Source organism: Atractosteus spatula, chromosome 26, assembly GCF_055471065.1.
Source record: "Atractosteus spatula isolate fAtrSpa1 chromosome 26, fAtrSpa1.hap1, whole genome shotgun sequence".
NCBI lineage: Eukaryota > Metazoa > Chordata > Actinopteri > Semionotiformes > Lepisosteidae > Atractosteus > Atractosteus spatula.
The window spans coordinates 6173372-6194577 of record NC_142731.1 but is presented as its reverse complement, the minus strand read 5'-3'; the positions used below and the strand labels follow the sequence as shown (position 1 = coordinate 6194577).

The 21206-nt window shown below is 53.8% G+C and overlaps 2 protein-coding genes across 3 annotated transcripts in view; one reads left to right on the top strand and one right to left on the bottom strand.

Moving 5' to 3' along the window:
- Positions 1–1242: 1242 nt before the first annotated feature.
- On the bottom strand, positions 1243–17284 carry med1 (mediator complex subunit 1). Its single transcript, XM_088906283.1, has 17 exons — positions 17164–17284; positions 15532–15638; positions 14522–14600; positions 13847–13901; positions 12994–13126; positions 12649–12677; positions 11954–12025; positions 11481–11555; positions 10837–10910; positions 10532–10621; positions 9649–9760; positions 9023–9147; positions 7986–8110; positions 7535–7736; positions 6979–7074; positions 6503–6608; positions 1243–6218 (listed from the first exon to the last, which is right to left on the bottom strand). Exons 1-17 carry the CDS (start codon positions 17282–17284, stop codon positions 2303–2305), a joined length of 5517 nt encoding a protein of 1838 aa, XP_088762409.1. The 3' UTR covers positions 1243–2302.
- Positions 17285–17643: 359 nt separating this feature from the next.
- cdk12 (cyclin dependent kinase 12) overlaps positions 17644–21206 on the top strand; it is a 30887-nt gene continuing 27324 nt past the window's right edge. Inside the window, exons 1-2 of one of the 2 annotated variants that reach the window (XM_088906285.1) lie at positions 17644–17722; positions 19234–20668. In XM_088906285.1, the coding sequence (XP_088762411.1) occupies positions 19311–20668 (1358 nt within the window). In that variant the 5' untranslated portion in view covers positions 17644–17722; positions 19234–19310. Of the gene's footprint in view, positions 17723–18035; positions 18891–19233; positions 20669–21206 lie in introns of those variants that run through there. The other variant, XM_088906284.1, reaches the window with a different exon arrangement.

Genomic DNA, 21206 nt, shown 5'->3' with positions numbered 1-21206 from the left:
GAAGTGTCACTTCCTGCCGACCTCCTCATTTCATCTGGTCTAAAAGCCCAATGATTCAACGCGTAGTAGGTTGGACACTTTATTCGTGTTCCTACTTTTGTCACATTCATACACATTTCTGAGGCCCTTTTTTAACGGAGAAGCATCTGCTTCCTAGACAAAAAAGGTGTTTTTTTTACTTGATCTGTTTTATATTAAACAATTCGAATGCAAAATACGTTTATTTTTTATTGTTGACGTATTTCAGTATCCTTTTATCGAAGAGGTTCTGTCGCTTTAAAGGCCTGTGTTGCGATTGGTAGGTTTATTTTCCTTTTCATCAACTAAGACTCGGAATTTGACGAAGGCAGTATGTGTGGGTAGAATAAATGGCAGAAAAAAACGCATTCAATATATTTTGTGCGTTTCGAAATGCGTTGGGTCACTATGGTTTGAAATAATCAAATTAACTTTTATCATCCGTCCAATTTACAGAACTTCCTCTTTCGGTTACCTCCGCCTCCTGGAGCCACAGCAGCCAATCAAAATACACATACGGGCTTGATGGCGTGATGTCATTACCGCGGGAGAAACAAGCGTGGAGGCTCACGATTTAAAGAACCCGACGTGCGCGCTGATTGGTTAAAGTGGGACACTGCAGTCAATTCGTTATTTGAAAGAGAACGTTTTGAACTGTCAAATCAATCATATTATTTTGCCTTAGAAGTTTAACTGTCGATTCCTGTTTTTCGACAGTCCAATAATCGTTTTGAACCCACAAAGGAAAATGGCGTCCTCTTCACTAATGAAGAGGTTTAGTTCACTAAACAAGATGTTTAGTTCCTTTTAACACCACACAAGAATAAAGTTTGGCAACCAAAATTAAGATAAAATGCATTCTTTAGAGTACAGAAAGGCAGCGAAACAGATTTGTTTTTCTGAAATTCCACGTGCAATCTTAAAACAAGAAATACACTTAACAGTGATGACAGTATATCAAGCTGTAATATTTAATTAATTAAATGTATATTTTCTAGTCTATTTTAACAAAGTCCCTTTTCTCTAATGTAGGGATCCTACTCTAAATAATAAAAGACAGGCTTATCACACCTCGAACAGTTAATCTAACCCTTCCCTGTGTTCCTAATGTAGGTTTCTGAAACTTAAAATCATTCCTTGTTGAGAAAGAACACATTACCCTAAGGTAATTCCCAGGCTGGTTGATATTTTGTATAATAGTTACAGGATACAAAATCAAAACACTTTTTGTAATTTTCACAAAGAAATGTTTATTAAAATTGGCATATCAACTCCCTTTTTATTTTTATAAAATCAAATATAACCTTTGTGTTTTAAAAACTGCAAATTTTCAGCCAAATCATTCTGCGCAAGTGTAAAATCATTAAAATGTTTTAATGGATCATATTAAAATGTAAAAGCTTTATGGTTTTATGTATACACAGTTATTTTTTTTTAAATAAAATAAAATGGTAAAGCTGAATGTTCTGCACTTGTGGACTTTTTAAACGCCACATTATTCGGGAATACAGAGCTTTTTATCCACATGAGGTTACATGAAAATATTTGGACTTATTGTTTTGGACAAGGTAAAAAAAACAAAAAGAACAAGCTAAAGAAAATGTTTCGGAGTAAAATCTGCTTGGTGCAAAGCCAAGATCTTTTTTCCTTAAGCATTCAACCATCCATATTAAGTGTGTTTTCAAAATGCAGATAAAACGGTTGACAACAGCCCTCAAAATAAAAACACCACCTTTTTTATGCAGCTGATTTCAAGCAGCGGTAAATGAAACCAGTTGAGGTTTCACTTTTCAGTGAAGGAGCAGTCCTACAACTAAATTACAAAGCAGAAGAAACAACTTCAGAAGTCACACACTTCTGCCAACTGGATGCAAACCACTTTCCGAACAGAAAACAAGAAGGAATATGATTTCAAAGACTTGTTAAGATCACCATCCTCTTCCTCGATGCTGCTTCATTTCCACTGTTACACAATTCCAATAACTGGCGACCCTGTATACTGTCTTAAAAGATTTCAGTCACAAACCCCCTTTTCCCCCCCCAAAAGGCCACCATCTTCAATTGTCGAGAAAGGTCCTTGGACTACATTGCTTCCTTAGAGAAGTAGCTCCAGGCTGCCTAAACTCCATCCAACGTGGTGTTGCAAGAACAGGCAAACTCTCTTCCCCTTGTTGCTCGAGAAGGGCTTCCATTTGGCTCACAATCGATTTGAGCGCGTTTCAGATTGGCTGAATCCCCTTTCCCCGCATTGGAGAGCAGCCTCCCAGAGGAACAGGCTCCCCACCTATTTGAAAGAATCCAGGTTGCCAGTGAGGGCAGAGTCCATGAGGTCATCATCCTCCGTCCGCAAATAGGCCGGGCTGGGCCGGGCTGGCCGGTCGGACCCCAGGAGGGACAGCGAGGGGTCTGGGGCCGCGATGGGGGAGCGGGACCAGCTGTCTGCTTTCAAGGGGTGCGAGGAAGAGGTGGAGCAAGAGGAAGAGGACTTCTTCTTCTCCTTGTCTCGGTCCCGCTCCCTCTCTCTCTCCCTCTCCTTCTGTTTCTTCTTCTCCTTCTTGTGCTTCTTGTGCTTCTCCCCGGAGCTGATAGGCATGGAGCTCATGTACTCATGGGGGGGCTGCAGGGGGCGCAGCGCTTGGTCGTCGTCCGAGCTGGGGCTGTTCTGATGGGACTTCTCGGCCACGGAGCTGCTGCCGGACTCACTCTCGCTGTCGGGGTTCAGGGGGGTGTAGCCGGGCGAGCGGCTGTGGCTGGGGGAGCAGCGGTCGTGCTTGGGGGTGGAGGCGCTGAAGAGGGGCGAGCCGTAGGCCTTGGGGCCGGAGAGCTGGGACCTCATGGCTTCGCCCGAGCCCTCGCCTGGTTTCTGCAGGGTCACCTTGGCCTTGATGCTGGGGGAACCCCCATCCGGTTTGCTGATGATGATCTTGGCCACCCCGGTGCTGCTCACCACCCCGCTCTTGGAGTCCAGCGCCTTCTTGTCGCCTGACCCCACTCCGGACATGGACACCTTGGACTTGCTCTCCTTGTCCCCTTTGTCCCGCTTGCTCATGTACTCGCCCCCGTGCTTGGAGGAGGGAGGACCGATATTCGGAGGCAGCCCCCCGGCCCCCCCACAGCCCCCCTCCCCCCCCTCCTCGCCCCCGACCCCGCCGGTGCCCACCCCGTGCTTCAGCTTGTCAATGACCGCAGTGAGGGAGGGCTTCTTGTTGCGGCTGGGAGACTTGCCTTTGGCGTTGGGGTTGTTGTTCCCTCCCCCTCCTCCTCCTCCCCCACCCCCGTACTGGGACTGGGAGCCGGTGGAGAAGGACGAGGAGCTGGAGGAGGAAGAGGAAGAGCTGGAGGAGGAGGAGGAACTGGATGAAGACGACGAGGAGCCCGACGACGAAGTGCCCCCCATCTGCTGCTTCTGTGGTCCCATCCCGCCGCCAGAGGAAGTCTTGGAGCCGCTGCCCACCCCTCCGCCCCCCGAGCCCATGGGGGACTTGGCCTTGGAGGAGGGAGGGGTGCCGGGGACCTGCTGCTGCTGGAGCTTCATGGGGGAGGAGAGCTTGTCGGAGGCCCCCACGCCGCGGGAGTGTGAGGGGGAGATGTTGGGCTTGATGTTGGGGTTGATGAGAGACGCCGGTGGCTTTCCCCCCTGGGGTTTCATCTTGGCCCCCCCTCCTACCCCGCTGCCTGCCACCACCCCGGCCCCCGCCAGCCCGTGCTTGGTGATGGGCGAGGAGCCCGGCTTCCCCCCGCCCATGCCCTGGGATGAGCCCTTCGACTGAGAGCCGCTGCCTCCGCCGCCCCCCCCGCCACCTCCTCCGCCGCCGCCCGGCTTGGACCCGCCTCCCTGCCCCAGAGACCCGTCCGATTTGCTGCCCTTCATCTTCCCCGAAGAGGAGGAAGAGGAGGAGGAGTGGGAGTGGTGGCTCTTGCTGCCCCCGCCTCCCGCCACCCCCCCACCGCCCCCCCCGGCCGAGCTGCTGGAGGTGTACCCCCCGTGGGAAGAGGTCTTCCCGCCGGTCAGCGTGCCCTTCGGGATCTGGATGGTGATCTTGGGGATGGGGGGTGTGGCGCCCCCCGGGGGGGTTTGGGAACGACCTGAGCTGCCTGGAGACTTGGATCCCCCGCTTGCCCCCATGGATCCTCCCCCCGAACCCCCAATCCCGCTGGGGGGGGTGTAGGGCCGACCCCCCGAGCTGTGAGAGGGGGATTTTCCCTCAGGGTCCAGCTTCTTGCGCTTGGGGGGCTTATCCTTGGACTTGCCGTCGCTGGAGGGGGTCCGGCTGCGCTTGCCTTGCTTCCCTTCGGAGGAGCCCCCCGACACCCCGCCCAATCCAGACCCCCCCCCTCCTCCCCCATTCCCCTCCTTGCCCCCTCCTCGCATCAGCTGCTGCTGCTTCGCCTTGGCGTCGCTTTTGAAGTCGCCGCCCCCCCCGCCTCCCATCCCTATCATCAGGGGGCTCTGCCCCCCACCGGAGTGGGAGTCGGCCAGATCCGGAGCTGGCAAGGGGCCCCCCAAGAGGGGCTTTCCTCCTCCCCCGCTGCCCCCGAAAACCATGCTCATCTCGAAGGGGTCCTTCATGGAGGGGTCGGGCGTGCTGCGGCCGTGGGGCGTGGGGTTCTGGGGGGTGCCCGCCGGGGTGTGCTGCTGGCTGCCCCCCCCGAACCCCTTCACCAGATCCAGGTCGCCGTCGGCGCTGGGGGAACTGTCCTCGAAGTAGGCCTGGGGGAAGCCCGGGCCCGCCAGCAGCTCGGGGTTGAAATCCACAGTGTCAGGGAAGAAGTTATTGGAGGAGGAGTCGCTGTTGGGTGTCGCCGCCGTCGCGGCGTCGGCGATCAGGTCCACGGGGTCCGTGAAGGGATTCTCGTTGCTGCCGGCACTGAACAGGTCGGCCTCGAACACGGCGCTCCCCTGCCCCGAGCTGGAGGAGTCCCGGATGGGGGTGCCCAGGGCTCCCCCGTCGTCACCCCCGCCCAGGCTGTGATGGTGCTGCCCGTGGCCCCCGCCCCCCCCGGCCATCTTGCCCGCCTGCTCGGGGATGTCCGACAGGATCTCGTTGATGTCGGCGCCGATGCTGTCGGAGCTGGAGAGGCGCGCCATCCTGTTGGGGCCCGAAGCGGGGGGCTGCGGTGGCGGCACCTGCTGCTGCTGCTGCTGCTGCTGGGATTGAGACTGGGGGGGCCCCTGGGAGTGATACGGCACCCCCGGGCCGGTGGGCGGGGTGCCGCACTGGCTGGGGGCCGGCGTGATGCTGTGGGGGGTGTCCAGTCCGTCCCCGGGGAGGTTGACGTCGAAGATGGGGTTCTGGGAGGCGTCCACGTCCATGGAGAAGAGCTCCCGGTGGAAGTCGTCTTCCAGCTGGTGGTGCTGGTGGTGGTGGAGCGGCACCGGCAGGGAGCCCTGCGGCTTCAGGCCCATGGCGCCCCCCATCCCGCCGCCCTTGTCGGGGTTGCGCTGGCGCTTCTTCTTGGTCTTGCCGCCGCCGCCGCCGCCCCCCCCGCACGAGCCCCCGCCCATGATGTCGGTGCGGGGCGAGCCGGAGGAGTTCTGCCTCTCCAGGGGGCTGGAGCTGTAGAGGCTGGAGAAGTCCTGGGAGGGGTTGTCCTTCAGCAGGTTCATCAGCATGGGGTGGTTCTTGGTGTTGCTGGCCGGCGAGGAGGCCGGCGGCGGGGTGTGGTGAGGCTGGTGGCCCGCGGACGGGGGCGGCTGGGTGGGGCTGGAGCCCACGTTGCCCGTGATCTGCAGCAGGCTGGTGAGGATGGGGTTCTGGGTCACTTTGCTGAAATCGTCCCCGTGGCCCTGCTGTGGCGGCTGCTGCAGCTGCGGCTGCTGCTGGGCCCCTCCGGCCTGGCTCATCGGCTCTCCCCCAGGCCCCCGGCCCTCGTGTCTCTCCTTGAGCGCCAGGCCCATCCCGAAAAGGGTGCTAATGGGGCCCGGGAAGGAGGCTCCAGCTCCTCCTCCTCCCCCTGCTGCCCCGGCGCCGCTGCCCCCTCCGCCTGTGGGCGTGTTGCCCCCTCCGACCCCAGGGATGCCCATCAGATTGCCTCCCCCTCCTGTGCCCATGCCGTACCCGGGGCTGCCCGCGGGGGGCAGATTCTTCTTCACCATGTCCTCCACCGTCTCCGCGATCAGGGATAGCGCCGGGGTGTCGGCTTGGATGGTCTCTGCTTTCCGCCGGATGGCCCGCATGGTCACCGGGATCGACATGCACCTGGAAAGGGTTTTTTTTTTTGGGAGGGGTGGGGATAAGGGTAAAAGGGACAGGTCAGCACCAAAAAAAGGTCAAGCTGCTTTCCAAAACTCTGCAACAGAAAAACAGTACAGAATTCTGAAAGCCAGGCAATTTTGTTAGTTTGGCTGAAACAGCTTTGAGGTTTTTAACTTCACACCCTTAATTTTGTTTAGATCTGATATCCAATACAATTTCATTATTTATGCAGGGCTTGCAAACACTGAAAGGCCCAAGCTGACCAACACGCCAGAATCGGCTCGTACCTCTGAACCACCTTGGTGATGAAGTCATCAGTGCAGATGAGAGCGTCCGACAGGCCTTTGTACAGTTTACAGGAGACTTGCCGTGAGTCCAGCACCTCCATTACCACTGAGGGGCAGCAGAGAGACAGGTGAGTACATCCAGCAAAAAACAGGTGATCAATTAGACAGTTCTTGATAAAATGGCTGCTGAAGTCCAGCCGTTAAAATTACAGCCCAGCTGGCCAGATTTATTCTGCCACTTTTAAAAAAATAGTTGAAGGGGAAAAATGAGCTGGTTTTGGAGCAGTTTTAATAAAAGGCAGCCAAAATAATCCAATACGTACGAGCTTTTGCGGGCCTTGACTATTACGTTATTAACGTCACACACAGATCTAAGTGGCACAGAATCGCGGTGTGCATGACCATATAACAGCAGGGAGACGGGGGAGAGGAGCGAGGATCTTGGGGAGGTGGGGAAGGTAATTGTTCTTTATTACCGCAGACCAGGGACTCGTTGACAGGGTGCTGGAAGGACACGCTGAAACTGGAGTCCGTCAGGGGACACACCTCAAACTGCAGCAGTCCCGGGGTGTCTGAGCGAGAGAGAGAAAGCGAGAGGGAGTGAGAGCGGAGACAGAGCAGGGAGACCGGGAGAATCATCTGTGAAGTGGAGAACGTCTGTCTCGTTGGAAAATATTTCACTTCATTTTTAGTCATTACATTTAATCTACATAGTGCTTTTATCTGAATTACTTTTAATGAATTAATCTGATCTACTTTTAACTTCCCTGTAGCAGAATGTGTGTATCGGCATTGTTTCACTCTCAGGTTTTCCTAATAAATAGAATCTGTTCTGATTACAACTGTAAACTGTACTTGGGTTTGGCAGTACAGATACTCATCACTCACAGCAATGAAGTGAACTGAACTGGGAGAGAAAGTGCATGGAAAGTGAATCTGAGAGACGCAGGCTTGAGACTGGGACACTAAGGCACTGCAGAGCTAGATTCTTAAAGGACAGCTGGGTGCAGTGTGAGAGAGGGGGGTACCCACCTTCCTTGAGGACTGTGCGCTTTACACAGCTCCCAATGAGCGTGTTGTAGGCCGCCTGGTGCCTGATGATGTCCAGCAGGGCAGGGACTTGGGCTGGGTGGCGGAACGGGACCTTGGTCACCAGCGCCCCCTGCAGGCACCTCCCGTCCTGCACAGGGGCGTCCCGGTTCAGGAAGTAACAGTGCTGCTGCCCAGGCAGAGACTGAAGCACGAAAGGGAGGAGGGAGGGAGAGTGAGCAAGGAGCGGACAAGGATGACAGCTGGTTAAAAGGGAGGAATGGCTTTTGTTCACACCAAACCAATAAAATCAAGGCGGCAAGGACAGAAATCGGCACAGGCAAGTGGCCGGGTAAAGAGCGATTTTGAAACACCACTGTACAAGGCTTGAGAGAAAAACACAGCCCCAGCCCCACACACAGACACAGACAGGCGAGCACACAGTTATACCCACTGCATAGAAGCGCATGTTGTGAGCGAGCGGGGGCAGGGCTCCCCCCCCTTCCTCCTGTAGCTGGCTCTGGGTGATGAGCTCATAGAGGGGCGCCAGAGGTGGGGCTGTCTCGAACAGGGGGATCCCTGTGGAGCACAGAGGGGGGTGGGGGAACAGGAAAAAGGTTACCACCGGGGCGGAGCCAGAGCCCCCAGGCCAGCACCTAGAGCCGATCGCTATCACTCCACCAGCATAGGGGAGTCGGAGGAAGCCTCCGTCTGTCTTCTCCTGCTGGAGTCAAGCTGCTCTCCCAACCCTAACATTCATCCCATCTAGTGATCTGAGGGCCTCACTCAGACCCTGCTTGAAGGATCGCAGCGAACAGCATGTTCTTCAGCCATTTCACTCCGAAATTGAATTGAATTACGTCGATTGACATGATGCACTTCAAACTATTCTTATGCTAAACCACGTGATTGATGGGGGGAGTCGAGCGACCATCACTTCGATACTTCAGGTTTCTAGAACAGCTGCTAGATAGCGTATGATTATTGATTTGGAGCACTTAGAGTTGATCGCAGGTATGTTGTTTCAGCTCATTTTTCGTGGTCACTAGCGTTTCCCTTCTTCGTAGGCCCTAACAATTTCGTAGGCCCTAGGCACTGTGAAATCCGGCACTGCTTGGCAGCCAGACCTCTCCGGGAAGTGGTGCTTAGGCTGATGTTCATTCTCATGCCTGCGGTCTTACACCCACACCACTAGGCCAAAAATCCCTCCCAGTATGCCACTTTAACTGGAATCAACAGCACTTTCCCAAGGGCACCCCCTCCTCCAAGCCTGGCATGTGTCTGTAACTTGTATCAATCTGTGAGGCAAGAACACTGCCCTGGCCTGTAAGTGCCCACGGTGCTCTTCTGCTGCAGAAGCAGAAGGCCCGGCCGCTGTAACCTCACTCGAGAGGAAGGAAATTTGCACGGACAATCACAAAAGGTCAAAGGGCTGGAGTGGGCCCATGCTGGCTGTGTGGTGTGCCCACCCCCTCCCCAGGCCAGGCTCACCGGTGGCGTTGCCCATCCTGTGGATGAAGGACAGGGAGAAGGGCAGGGGCCGCTGCAGCTTGAGGAAGAAGCAGGCGGGCAGGTCCACGCAGTTGGAGTTGGTGACGGAGGAGAAGGAGGGAGTCCTGAGGAGCGCAGGAGAGAGGGCGACAGTGAGGGTGGTCCTGCGACAAGATGTTCACACCTGCCACACTCCAGCAGGGACAGGCCCGCTCACACTGCAGAGCAACAAGAACTGGAAAGTAGGCATTGCAACCCGTTGATTAAAATGCCTCTCCCTCTTTGCCCATAGGTGCAAGAATTCTTTTGTCCTTCACCTTGCATATCCACTCGATTTGCACAGTCACCAGTGGCTCTTAAAGACTTGGTGCTCCAGGAAGCACAGAGCCTTGGCTGACAAACCCCAGCGCTCACCCCTTTCCCCTCAGTGGCGCTGTGCCAGCCGTGAACCCACACCGGACTGACAGTGTGCGCCAGGCTTGACCCCGACACGCGGGGCTGCAGAGCTCAGCCGAGCCGCTGTGTCCCCGACGACGCGAGCGCGCACCCCGCGCTTTGACACCGTTCTACGCACTCCCACATGCTGGCGAGTGTCTCCGTGCCGACGGACACCTAGACAGACCCACCCCTTGTTGTCCACTGGGTGGGTGCCGGTGATGAGAGGGGCAATGGGCAGCTTGTACACGGAGGAGGTCCCTTCGATCGTCACGGACACACCCACGCCCAGGTTGCGCGGCACTGCGGGAGACAGACAGACACAGGGTGAGCGAGACAAGACTGTGAGCCGGAAGTCACTGGTTTATACTTCTACCCAAAAGGACACAAGCAGCAGTCGTTCCAGTCACTCCAGGGGGTTGGGGCTAGGGTTCATCAGCTGGGACTCTCAGTGTCCCTGCAAACAGCAACCTCTGCCAGGTGCCTGCAGCCTAGCAGTGATGTCAGGGAAGGATGTGCCCCTCGTCCAGTCAGAGCTAACTCTCCTGTTAGCAGCTGTGGAGCCGGCAGCACATGTGTCACATGATCCGTGGCTTGAGGGGTCTGCTCTTTCTTACTCTGCCTACATGAGACACATTTGTCGATTCCAACCGAGGTGGATAATTACCAGAAAGTAACTGGAGATGCTAAATGTCAAAACAAAAATGTAAGAGGTTCCAAACCGATAGCCAGCCTAAAAGTCTCTGCAGACAGAGGGCAGGGAGTTACCTTAGCGTAGGCTTAAGAGCTCTGATTGGCTACAGTCCTTCAAGACCAACATGTAGCAGCTGGGCCTGTCACAGTCAGGTTAAGGAAAAGAGCTAGATCTAGTTACACGAATGAGGTCAGAAGACAGCAGTCAGTCAGGATTATAATTAGAGGTAGGAGTCAGGCCTTTAGGATTTAGGGGCAGGAAGCATTCAGGATGCAAGGGTTTAGAGGCAGGATGCAGTTTTGAGAATCGAAAGGACAAAGGGCGTGCGGAGTTCTGGAGTTCAGAGGGAGCGTGTCAGTCAGAGGCTTTTGGAGTCTGACCGTTGGAGTCGATAAGGTTCAGCAGAGCGCCGGTCTCCTCCTCAAACACATCATAGGGCGAAACATAGCACTGCAGAGTGACGAGGTGACCTGTACAGAAAGAGGACAGTAAGTCAGCACCAGGCATGGGCCACGGTGATGTTTTAGGTATCTGCATGTGGGTGCATCAGTAGGACAGCTCTAGTTCTTTGTCCCTACTGGGTTATCCGCTTATAGCTAGTTGTGCCATCTTCGGTGCTCAGATCAGAACGTGCCCACTGTGAACGTGTGCATCAGTAGCTGTGGTTCAATCGTGTGCTGTGTACCTCCGCTCCGGGCAGTCACCAATCCCACGCTGCCGTGCAGGATGGTCTCCACAGTGTTGGCGTTAGTGGCTAACCTGCAACATGGAGAGAAGAGGGAGAAGACTGGAACACACAATATTCAACAACGTGACACAGCAGCCAGAGTGTGCCAGTATGCTCACCACACACCAGCTCTCAGTGGAGAGGAGAACAGAGTGAGGAAGGCTAGGGATTATTAGGAGACCATGATTGGTAAAAGCCAGGGGGAAATTTGTCCAGGACGCCGGGGCAACACCCCTACTCCTTTCAAGAAACACCCTGGCATTTAATGACCACAGAGTCAGGACCTCAGTTTTAGGTCTCATCCAAATTAGGGCACCTTATTTGCAGTAGAGTGTCCCCGTCACTATACTGGGGCATTAGGACCCACACAGGTCACAGGGTGAGTACCCCCTACTAGTACCACTAACACCTTTTCCAGCAGCAGTCTCAGCTCTCCCTGGAGTCTCCCATCCAGGTACTGGCTAGGCTCACACCTGGTGAGCTTCAGTGGGTTGCCAGCTGTGAGCTGCAGGGGGATTTAGGTGCTCGTGTGATATTATTGCAGGCTTGCATAATCTTGCAAAGCCTGGCTGACCAGCACCTTCTCCGCACAGAAGCCTCACCTGAACATGTGCATCATCTTGGTGAGGTCCATTTCAAGAGACTGCAGGGCAAGGTACATCTTCGTCTTCAGCTTGCTGCAGCGGGAGAGATTGGGAGAAAGATCAGGGAGGAAGGGGGAGGTGGTATATCGTGGAGGAATTGAAAAAAGAGATTTATAGGGAGTGAGAGTGTGGAGAGGGATTTAGAGAGAGGAAAGCAAAATGAGAAATGAGTAAAGGAGAAGGAGAGATAGGAACAGAGAGAAAGGGAAGGAAAAAAGAAAAAGAGAGAAAATGGAGACTTATGTAAAATGAGTTGGGTGCAAAACCCTTTTGAAATGAGTCGAAGACACATACATGCAGGTACAGACTCTGTGGCCCAGTTACAGGTAGCACCCAGTACAAGGAAGGCAGTGGTCCTGTAAGCCACAGGTGTGCAGGCAGGCAGGCAGACATGGCCTGCTGCTGTGAGTATGAGGGCTGAACACACTTACTTGTCTCCAGGAAGCTTATACAGGTTCACCAGACCCTTCAGGTGCTTGGAAAACTCTTCAAAATTCCTCTCCCTGTTGGGAGGGACAAACAATTTGTTAAGGGAAAAGAAAGGCTGTTTCAAATGGAAAAAGGACGAGGAGTACATTCTGTGTACGTTGTGATGAAGAAAATACCGCAGGCCCCCCAACAGACAGGGTCTGCACACTCCGATTACAGGAAAAGGCAAAAAATCATATAAGAGGAAAATGAGGATGGAAGAAAAAAGGCTATATTTTGAACCAGTCTTTAATTGCTGAAGATATCTACTGTCTAGATTTCTTCGTACGGAGAGCCAAGTGTTAAAGCAATCAGCCGTTCTGAGCTGAGCGAGTACAAAACAAAACAGATCATTGGAGATTCCACATTTGTAAAAAAATAACTCCTGACTTTTTGCACTGACTGACTGAACTGCAGAAGTTATGAAATTCAGGACACTTCATAGTTTGTAGTCAGTTAACTGAACCCAGGATCTCATCCAGTCAATCACTCTGTTTCCTGAATGAAGCCAAAGTATCGGCTTCAACTGCATGGCTAGGTAGCTTGTTCCAGACTCCCACAGAAAAGGGAGCAATGATCTTGGTCTGCAGGGAAGCATCATGCAGTGAGTGGCAGTGTTGCTCACTGTTGCCCAGTGTTGTGCTAAGGCAGTGCGTACCTGAGGTGCTGGACCAACTCTGGGCAGCTCTGAAACACAAAAGAGAGAGACAGAAGAACATCAGTCCATTAGCAGCAGGTTCACTAATAAAAACTGGCCAGTCTGCTGTGCCCAGTTTCCACTGCGAGACAAATCTCTGAGCACTCTAGAAGGGCACATCGGAACCTCTATATCCCTCCCTGAGGCTCTCGAGCTGCATCTCCTCTCTCCACTGGACGCTGCATTATCAGCCAGCTCAGAAGACGTGACCAGCCAGCGGGCGTGCGACTGGCCGGCCCGTCCTCAACGGTCAGCGAAAGAACAGACGCCGTGCCCCCCCCCCCCACCCCCCACCCCCCAACTCACCGCGGGGTTCTCCCCGTGATGCGCCACCTTGACATCCACCAGCTGCCCCCCCGAGTCCAGCTGCACCTCCACGTAGAACATGTCCGAGGTGATGTAGCACTCTGTCCCCGAGGGGCTCAGGTGGGAACCCAGCCTGAGGAACAAGCAGACGGGCATCAGATACGAGACGGACGAGGAGCGGGAGGACACTGGCAGAGAAAGAGCACCTTGGCCGTGGTCTGGGCATGCCACCGGCACCGCATGGTCCCCGTTTCATAGTGCATCTGTGCCCTGATTTGGGGGGCTCTGCTCAGTGCCTAAAGGGTCACTGTTCATTCTCTTTCTCTGCTTAGGAGTTTCAAGCATGCCAGAAATTAAAATGCAAAGCTTCCATTTAGCAAAACCGATTTTTTGCAACTAAAGATCTAGGCAAATGAAAATCATCATTCATTTGATCGTCATTCATATCGATTAGAAGACTAATGCCACCTTTAGCAATGATGCGCCAAACCAAGGCTAAACTCCAACCCAGGTGAGCCAGCACAGCCTACCCAGCGTGGTGTGGGAGCTTATCCAAGCTGTGGCACATGCCAACATACATTATACCTTCCAATTACTATCCGCATAACCTTACTTTTATTACATAAAAGGTGTGAAAGCTTGAAATTTCTAATTTATCGTTATCAGAGCAAATAGATATCACTTGTGTATACGCCCGAAACATAGATTGTCATAGATCTAAGACTAAGTTGTCTCTGCTGTTGGAGGTGAAAACTGCTGTGGATTCATCGTTTCACTCTGCACAAAAGCCCAGCTGTGTGCCAGCCACACCTGGCGCAGATGTGCTGCAGAGCCAGGGCGGCGCGTGGCTTACCCGTTCTGCCGAGCGATCGACTCCAGGCGGTCTGTCATGGCGGGCAGAGAGGACACTGGGAGGACGAGAGAAGTCGGGAGAGGGAGAGACCGGGTTACTAAAGCTCGGCGGAGCAGAGAGAACGTGGGGCAGCACAGCAGCTGCTGACCTGCCTCACACCAGCCACCCCGACCCCCGGATCAGTTCGTCACCTCTGCCCACTCTTCCTTCTCCGATAGCAAACCCACTCTCGCCCGAAGAAGGCTAACGTCGAGCAGTTCTTTTCCAGTCCAGGCACCCAGATTTTACCTGGACCTCACTAGGAAGAGATGCAGAGCTATAGAAGGTAAAGGGAGTCTGCCAGTGTGGGCTGTCCCTCCTTCACAGCGTGTGGTGTGACTAATGGACTCCATTTCCTTGGCAAGTCTGAATACCTCCTTTACAGCTCTGAGGAATTCCAGAGATATAAACATCTTTTTCAAAACTCTTTAAATATCGTAAGCTTGGAAAGAAGGAATTCTGAGATGGCAGATGAAGGAATTTACACAGGTGCACGGCACTCTGCTTGACCCACCACGCCCTGCCAGGGTCCGCTTCTGGGCACTGTTCTGTGCAATGCCAGCTGTACAGTAACTTGTACCGCTGCCCTGATCAGCTCCACACAATCAGCCCTCCCCCACACCCCAATCCCCTCACCTTTCAGGGCTCTCTGCAGCGTCTCCAGGCAGGTGAGCAGGAGCTGGTGTCCCCCAGCGTTCAACACATTGCGCTTCTCCTGGGTGGCGGGAGAAAGAGAGATTGAAGGCCTATTCAATGCACACAATACCCCTGTAATACACACCCCCTGACTGCACTAGCATGACCTTCGCCCTTCTGTACCAAGTTCTGTACCAAGTCCTCCCAACATTTCGGCCTGACTGGGCTCAGCCAGGGCTGACCCCCCCAAGAGCAGCGGGTCCTGAGCCCTCTATCTCCCCCACACTGCTCTCCCCATCCTGCCCCATCCCTCTTCCCTCTCCTTGCTCCTGCTCTCACAATTTTCTCTTATTTGATCTGAATTCTAAGATACAACTTTTGCTTTTTCAACGTCTAGTTTATATCCAGATATACAATCATATTTCTCCAGGAGGGCCTCAAAAAGAAACTGGCTAACCACAATCTAATAACAGTAATAACTGTACAAACTGTAATATATATAATAGAATTATACTAATACTCGTCCAGACTAACCAAAATTGCTCTTATCTTTTGAGCACTGGTGTTTTGTACTGTGAAGAGAATGTCTAATGTTGTCAAGAGTTTGTTTATTCAGAATAAATCCCTTTAGATCTAAATTCATTAACAGAGAGAATATTTTGTCCAATCTTCAGGACATGATTGATGCGATAGTCCACATTGAGCAGGGAGCTCTGGAGGACATGTCCAATCTTCAGGACATGATTGATGCGATAGTCCACATTGAGCAGGGAGCTCTGGAGGACATGTCCAATCTTCAGGACATGATTGATGCGATAGTCCACATTGAGCAGGGAGCTCTGGAGGAAAGACGCACATCTAGCCTGGCCTTTCTTTTCTTTGGAGATTGACTTGAAATAATGGTTTCCTCTCAGGAAGGGGGCAGGTCTTCTCGGGCGCCCTCTCTCTGCCCCCACCCCCCCGCATGTCCTGGTGCCTTTGTGAGCTCCACCCTCCTCTCCCTCACTCACCATAGCCTGCCGCACCACCTTGCTGGTCTCCTGCCATGGCCGGGAGGCGCAGTGTTTGGCATGAAGCCTCTCCAGTAGGGCACTGACTCTGCTCTGCTTCTCTGCCTCTGAAGGGCGCAGAGGGCACAGGGTTAGGAAGACACACAGAGCACTCTCACAGGGAACAGGGCAACACACACAGACACAGAGCACTCTCACAGGGAACAGGGCAACACACACAGACACAGAGCACTCTCACAGGGAACAGGGCAACACACACACAGAGCACTCTCACAGGGAACAGGGCAACACACACAGAGCACTCTCACAGGGAACAGGGCAACACACACACACAGAGCACTCTCACAGGGAACAGGGCAACACACACACAGAGCACTCTCACAGGGAACAGGGCAACACACACACACAGAGCACTCTCACAGGGAACAGGGCAACACACACACACACAAAGCACTCTCACAGGGAACAGGGCAACACACACACACAGAGTACTCTCACAGGGAACAGAGCAACACACACACAGAGCACTCTCACAGGGAACGGGGCAACACACACACACAGAGCGCTCTCACAGGGAACGGGGCAACACACACACACACAGAGCACTCTCACAGGGAACGGGGCAACACACACACACAGAGCACTCTCACAGGGAACTGGGCAACACACACACACACAGCACTCTCACAGGGAACAGAGCAACACACACACACACAGAGCACTCTCACAGGGAACAGAGCAACACACACACACAGAGCACTCTCACAGGGAACAGGGCAACACACACACACAGAGCACTCTCACAGGGAACAGGGCAACACACACACACAGAGCATTATCACAGGGAACGGGGCAACACACACACACAGAGCACTCTCACAGGGAACGGGGCAACACACACACACAGAGCACTCTCACAGGGAACGGGGCAACACACACACAGAGCATTATCACAGGGAACGGGGCAACACACACACACACACACAGAGCACTCTCACAGGGAACAGGGCAACACACACACAGAGCACTGTCCCAGGGAACAGGGCAACACACACAGCTAGGCATTTGGTACACAAGGCTACACAAAACTGACAAAGTTATCTCAGAGGAAGAACAACAGGTATACTGCATACAGCTGTAAAAGCTGCGGCAACCCACTGACACGGACCCCAGAACTCCACATGCAGGGCGATTTACAGCATTACGGAACTGCAGATCAAAGAGCTTTCAAGTAGGGTTTCAGGACCACCTCAGCACGATGTAACACTGTTATAATTAAGGGTATGTCTCAGAGCAGCGATCAGCCAAGATATGCGTAGATCCAAATGGAAAGCAAACACGCCTGACTGCAAAATGTAATCAAAAACTCAAAAAGGGGGAGGAGAGCGTCTTATTTTATTTTTTGTAATTTCAATAATTCAATGACTCTTTTCTTTGAAAACGAAAAAGGCGAAAAGGTATATAGAGGTGATTTTCACTGGCACCGGTCCAACCCCTGGCGCTCCATTCATAATTACTAAATAATATTCTCAAGATCTCAACGCCCCACAGTAACAGATCAGCGAGAACGCGATCCCGTAGCTCTGCCGATCTGCTGTCGACCCCCGATTTCCCCCGTGAGCACGTCATTACCTGTCCCCTCCTCGGGTCTGGGACGATCCCCGATCGTAGGGGGCCCAACGGTCGGTGCCCCGGGCCCGAGTTCTCTCGCTGGGCTACAACCCGATATAACAACACCAGAAACCGCCGCCATTTTCAATATAAAAATCTTCCGTCGCGCAGGGTAGAGTTTCCGACAAGACTGCCGGGGGCGGGGGGGGCGCGGGGTTGTGGCGTCATCAGGAGGCGACTCGGACCGAGCAAACGAGGGTGGAGGTGCTGTTAACTGCGGATCAATCGTTTTTCTGCTTTGAAGGACTTTTCTTCAAGAAGCCCCCGGCGACGATAAGGACGTGGCAGATTTTATAAATAAAATCTAATCTGTGTTGAAAGCCATTGCAGATGCTGCTGCTGTTAGTTCTAAAATAATAAAGGCGGAGCTGCAGATCCAAAGATATACTCTGCGTGTGCTATCCGATGCAGTCTGGTTTCTTACTGGGGATCCGGCCGGGCATCCCCCAACAACCTCGAGAAACGTGGCTGAAACCTGCCTCCGGTCCGAAGTAGTTTCAACTTTTCATTTGTTCTTCAGGTGCGTTGGTTGTGTAGAATACAACGTACTAGCAAACGTTACGTGCTTGGTCTTCTGAGCGTTACAAGCGCCAAGAAGTTCTGCAGAGAGTTTTGTTCAAAGAGTAATGATTTACCTATAGAACAGGAAGAATTAAATGACAAGAGCACAACGGATAATGCATCAATATATATAATATTGCGTAATAAAAATGTAATAAAAGTACCGTACAATGTAAGTTCAGCTGACTTTTATCGGCGTTTGCGTATTTAAAAAACGCCTCTCTCTGGTACCTTCTTAATTTAAAAGCACAAAGTGTTTATGGATTGCGTAATTGATTATTTATATGTAATAAACATTTGTGCTGTACGTTCCATCAGTTACGGACGTCTAAAAGCAAATAGTGTTTTACTAGTAACGTGGTTTCGTGTTGTGGAAGACGTTACGTATACCCACTGATAGCCTACGTAATTTATAAAACGATTTCGAGCACAAGGAGGTTCTGCTGTCCGTTTAAAGATTAACACGTGAGCTGGTTACATCTGTGCATGGTTTGTTATAAGGGCGAACAAGTTCCCGTTTTAAAAAACTTGCACCTCAGTGCATTTGAACTTTTTACAACCTGTGGAGTTTCTCCGGTCTCTTCGTGACGCGCCACCTAGAGGTTAATTGGTGGCACTGCAGCCCGTGAGAGGATAAGGGCGGAGCGTCGCTCTGGAGAGGCTGTTGCCTGGTGACGACGAAGATTGACAGCAAGTGAGACTTCCGGCTTCGGCTTGGGGGAGAGAGAGCGAGGACAGAAGCTCAACCTGCTAGAAGGAGCCACAATGGCGTCTGTCCTCTCGTCTTAGCAACAGGGGCAGTGGGTGTTCTAAATCCGCAAACATCGCCCTCAATACAGGCCTGTTAGACTCTCAAGGCCGTTCAAAATAAACTAGAACATCTGCTGCACACGAATATACTGTCATTTCTGACCAATATCAAATATAAAGAGATTAAAAGATTGTCTATATAAAACCGAACATGTAAACAGTACCAACCGGTTCAAGTTTTCATTTTCAGTTTTGTGAAACAATATCGCCCATTCATCATGGATTATGCCTGTTTCCGAACTCCAAGACCGTAAACTGAAGGAATCAAGGCACCTTCCCTGAAGCCTGCTACAGGGCGAGGGGGATAACGAAAAGAGGTGTTGTTTTTTTTCTTTTTGTTTTTACAAAAGAAAAAATAACAGCACAAGTAAAACTGAGAAACGAGGAGAGAGACAGCACGATTGTAACGACTTCATTTAAAACCAAACCTCTGCTTGATTTAATCAGCTATGAAACTACACGCTCATCCGCCTATTATGTCTATTTTTCGTTTTGTTTCTTCGTAAAACGATTTTCTTTCCTTTGAAGGAAAACCAAAACGGCGGACCCAAGCCGCGCTGACCTAGCCGGAATGAACTCGGATTAAGCGTTCGGGACGGAGAACACGATCTGAATTTTTGTTTTTATTGAATCTTTTTTTTTGTTCTGGTGCTTTTTTAGGTACTATTCGCCCTTTAATGCATCGCCTCGGCTGCAGAGGCCCGCATTTGGGAGAAGCGCCGCCGCTAGCGTGAGGAATGCCCGGTTCAGACAGACAACATGGGTCGACCAGGAGGAAGCCGGATCCCAGCGCCAGCGTTTCACTACCGCTCCAGCCGCCGGCGGGCGGCGGCAGCAACAGCGGGGCCTTCCAGCACCTGCTCCCGCCGCACTCCAGCGCCCAGGCGGGCAGCGTGACGGGGAAGGACGGGAAGCTCATCGCGTCGTCTTCCTCCTCCTCCTCCTCCAAGCGCCGGCGGCACAAGTCCTCCAAGCACGGCCGCGAGTCCTCCTCCTCCTCCTCCTCGGCGCTGGGCCAGGGCCCGGCCGCTGCGTTTGCCACCCTGGGCCCGGCGGCGGCGGCTGCAGCGCCTCCAGCCGTGAGCGCCATCAAGCCGCTGGTGGAGTATGACGACATCAGCTCCGACTCCGACACCTTCTCGGACCCGCCGGCGGCGAGGTCGGCGGTGGACCGGCGAGGCGGGGAGCGCCTGGACGGCGGCTCGGACTACGGTAAAGGGGGCGGGGGCAGCGGCGGGGTGTCCGGGGAGAGCCGGGGACACAAGCACAGGCACCCCCGCAAGAAGTCCAAGGACCCTCACAAAGTGAAGGACTCGGGGGGTGGTGGTGGGGGGGGAGGAGGAGGAGGAGGGGGGAGCTCGAAGAAGAAGAGCAGCCGGGACAGAGAGAAAGGGACGTCGGGGAAGAGCGGGAAGGAGAAGACATCTGCTTCGGCCTCGGCCCCCTTCAGCCCCGGCTCCACCAGGCTGGGTCTGCTGGAGGGGGAGGTGGGGGCCAAGCTGGCGTCGTCGTCGCTGCCCTCCTCCGCGGCCCAGGCCCTGCTGGGGACCGGGACCAGCACGGCCTCCTCCTCCTCTTCCTCGCGGAGCAAGGACGGCGGCGGCGGCGGCGGCGGCAGGTCGGGCAAGTCCCGCAAGGAGAAGCTGCAGCGGCGCGGGGAGCGGGGGGAGTCCCGCGGCTCGTCGCAGAAGGACCGCCGCAAGTCCTCCAAGAGCTACAAGGCCAGCCCCAAGGGCAAGCCCTCGTCCCGGGGCGCCGGCGCCGGCGGGAGGAAGCAGGCGGCCGCCCCGCAGTCCCCCAGCCCCAAGCGGGGGGCCAACGACAGCCCCCCCGGCGGGGGGTACGGCCCGGACGGAGGGGAGGACGCCTACCACCACCATCACCACCACCACCGGCGGCGGGCCCCCCCGCCGCAGAGCCCCAGCCCCTACCGGGACTCGGGGCGCCGCAGCCGGCAGCGCTCCGACAGCCCCTACGGTAGCCGCCACCGCTCCTCCAGCTACGAGAGGGACAGCAGCCCCTACCCCAGCAGGAGGCGCTCTTCCGTCAGCCCCTACGGCAACCGCCGCTCCTCCAGCGCCAGCCCCGTGTCACGGTGAGTCCCGCGCCACGCTTCTGGGGGCTTCTGGGGTTCGAGGGGGCAGGGGGGTGAGGGTCACTGGTGACCCGAGAATTCAGGTTGGAATTTGTGGTGAAGAAGGGGGTTAGAGGCTCGGATTGGATCCGACCCCCATTCTCTTGAGTCCTTCTCCGGCCTGCCAGGTCCTGTGCTCTGCCCCATGATGGAGGGCAGATTGACCCTAACTCTCCGGCCACCCGTCAACTCCAAGAAGGGAACTCCAGCCATCAGGGCTGCCAGATCCCCATAATATTTGGGAAAAGGGCTCCTTCCTACAGGAGAGCTGCTGATGACATTATTGGTGTGTCTTAAGTTCTCAAGAGGATGTAGAGTAGACCAAACGGATGTATATCAGTTTACCGACATGAAATGAGTGTGTATACTGAGCTGATGTGTAAATCTAGGGTGTGTTGTCTACTTTTGTAGCTTCTGAAGGCTCAAAAAGGCCTTCAGAGCGTTCTGCACACAGGAGCGCAAGGTTTCGGAAGCCCCTGTATGGGGCTGGGGCAAAGTG

What these genes read in the sequence shown, in the direction of transcription:
- med1 (XM_088906283.1), bottom strand. Translation starts at nt 17,284, where the DNA reads ATGGCGGCGGTTTCTGGTGTTGTTATATCGGGTTGTAGCCCAGCGAGA. An exon ending in TCGATCGCTCGGCAGAACGG is followed by an intron (nt 13,127 to 13,846) that starts GTAAGCCACGCG and finishes CTTGTTCCTCAG; the next exon opens with GCTGGGTTCCCACCTGAGCC. An exon ending in GAACCTTATCGACTCCAACG is followed by an intron (nt 9,761 to 10,531) that starts GTCAGACTCCAA and finishes TGTCTCCCGCAG; the next exon opens with TGCCGCGCAACCTGGGCGTG.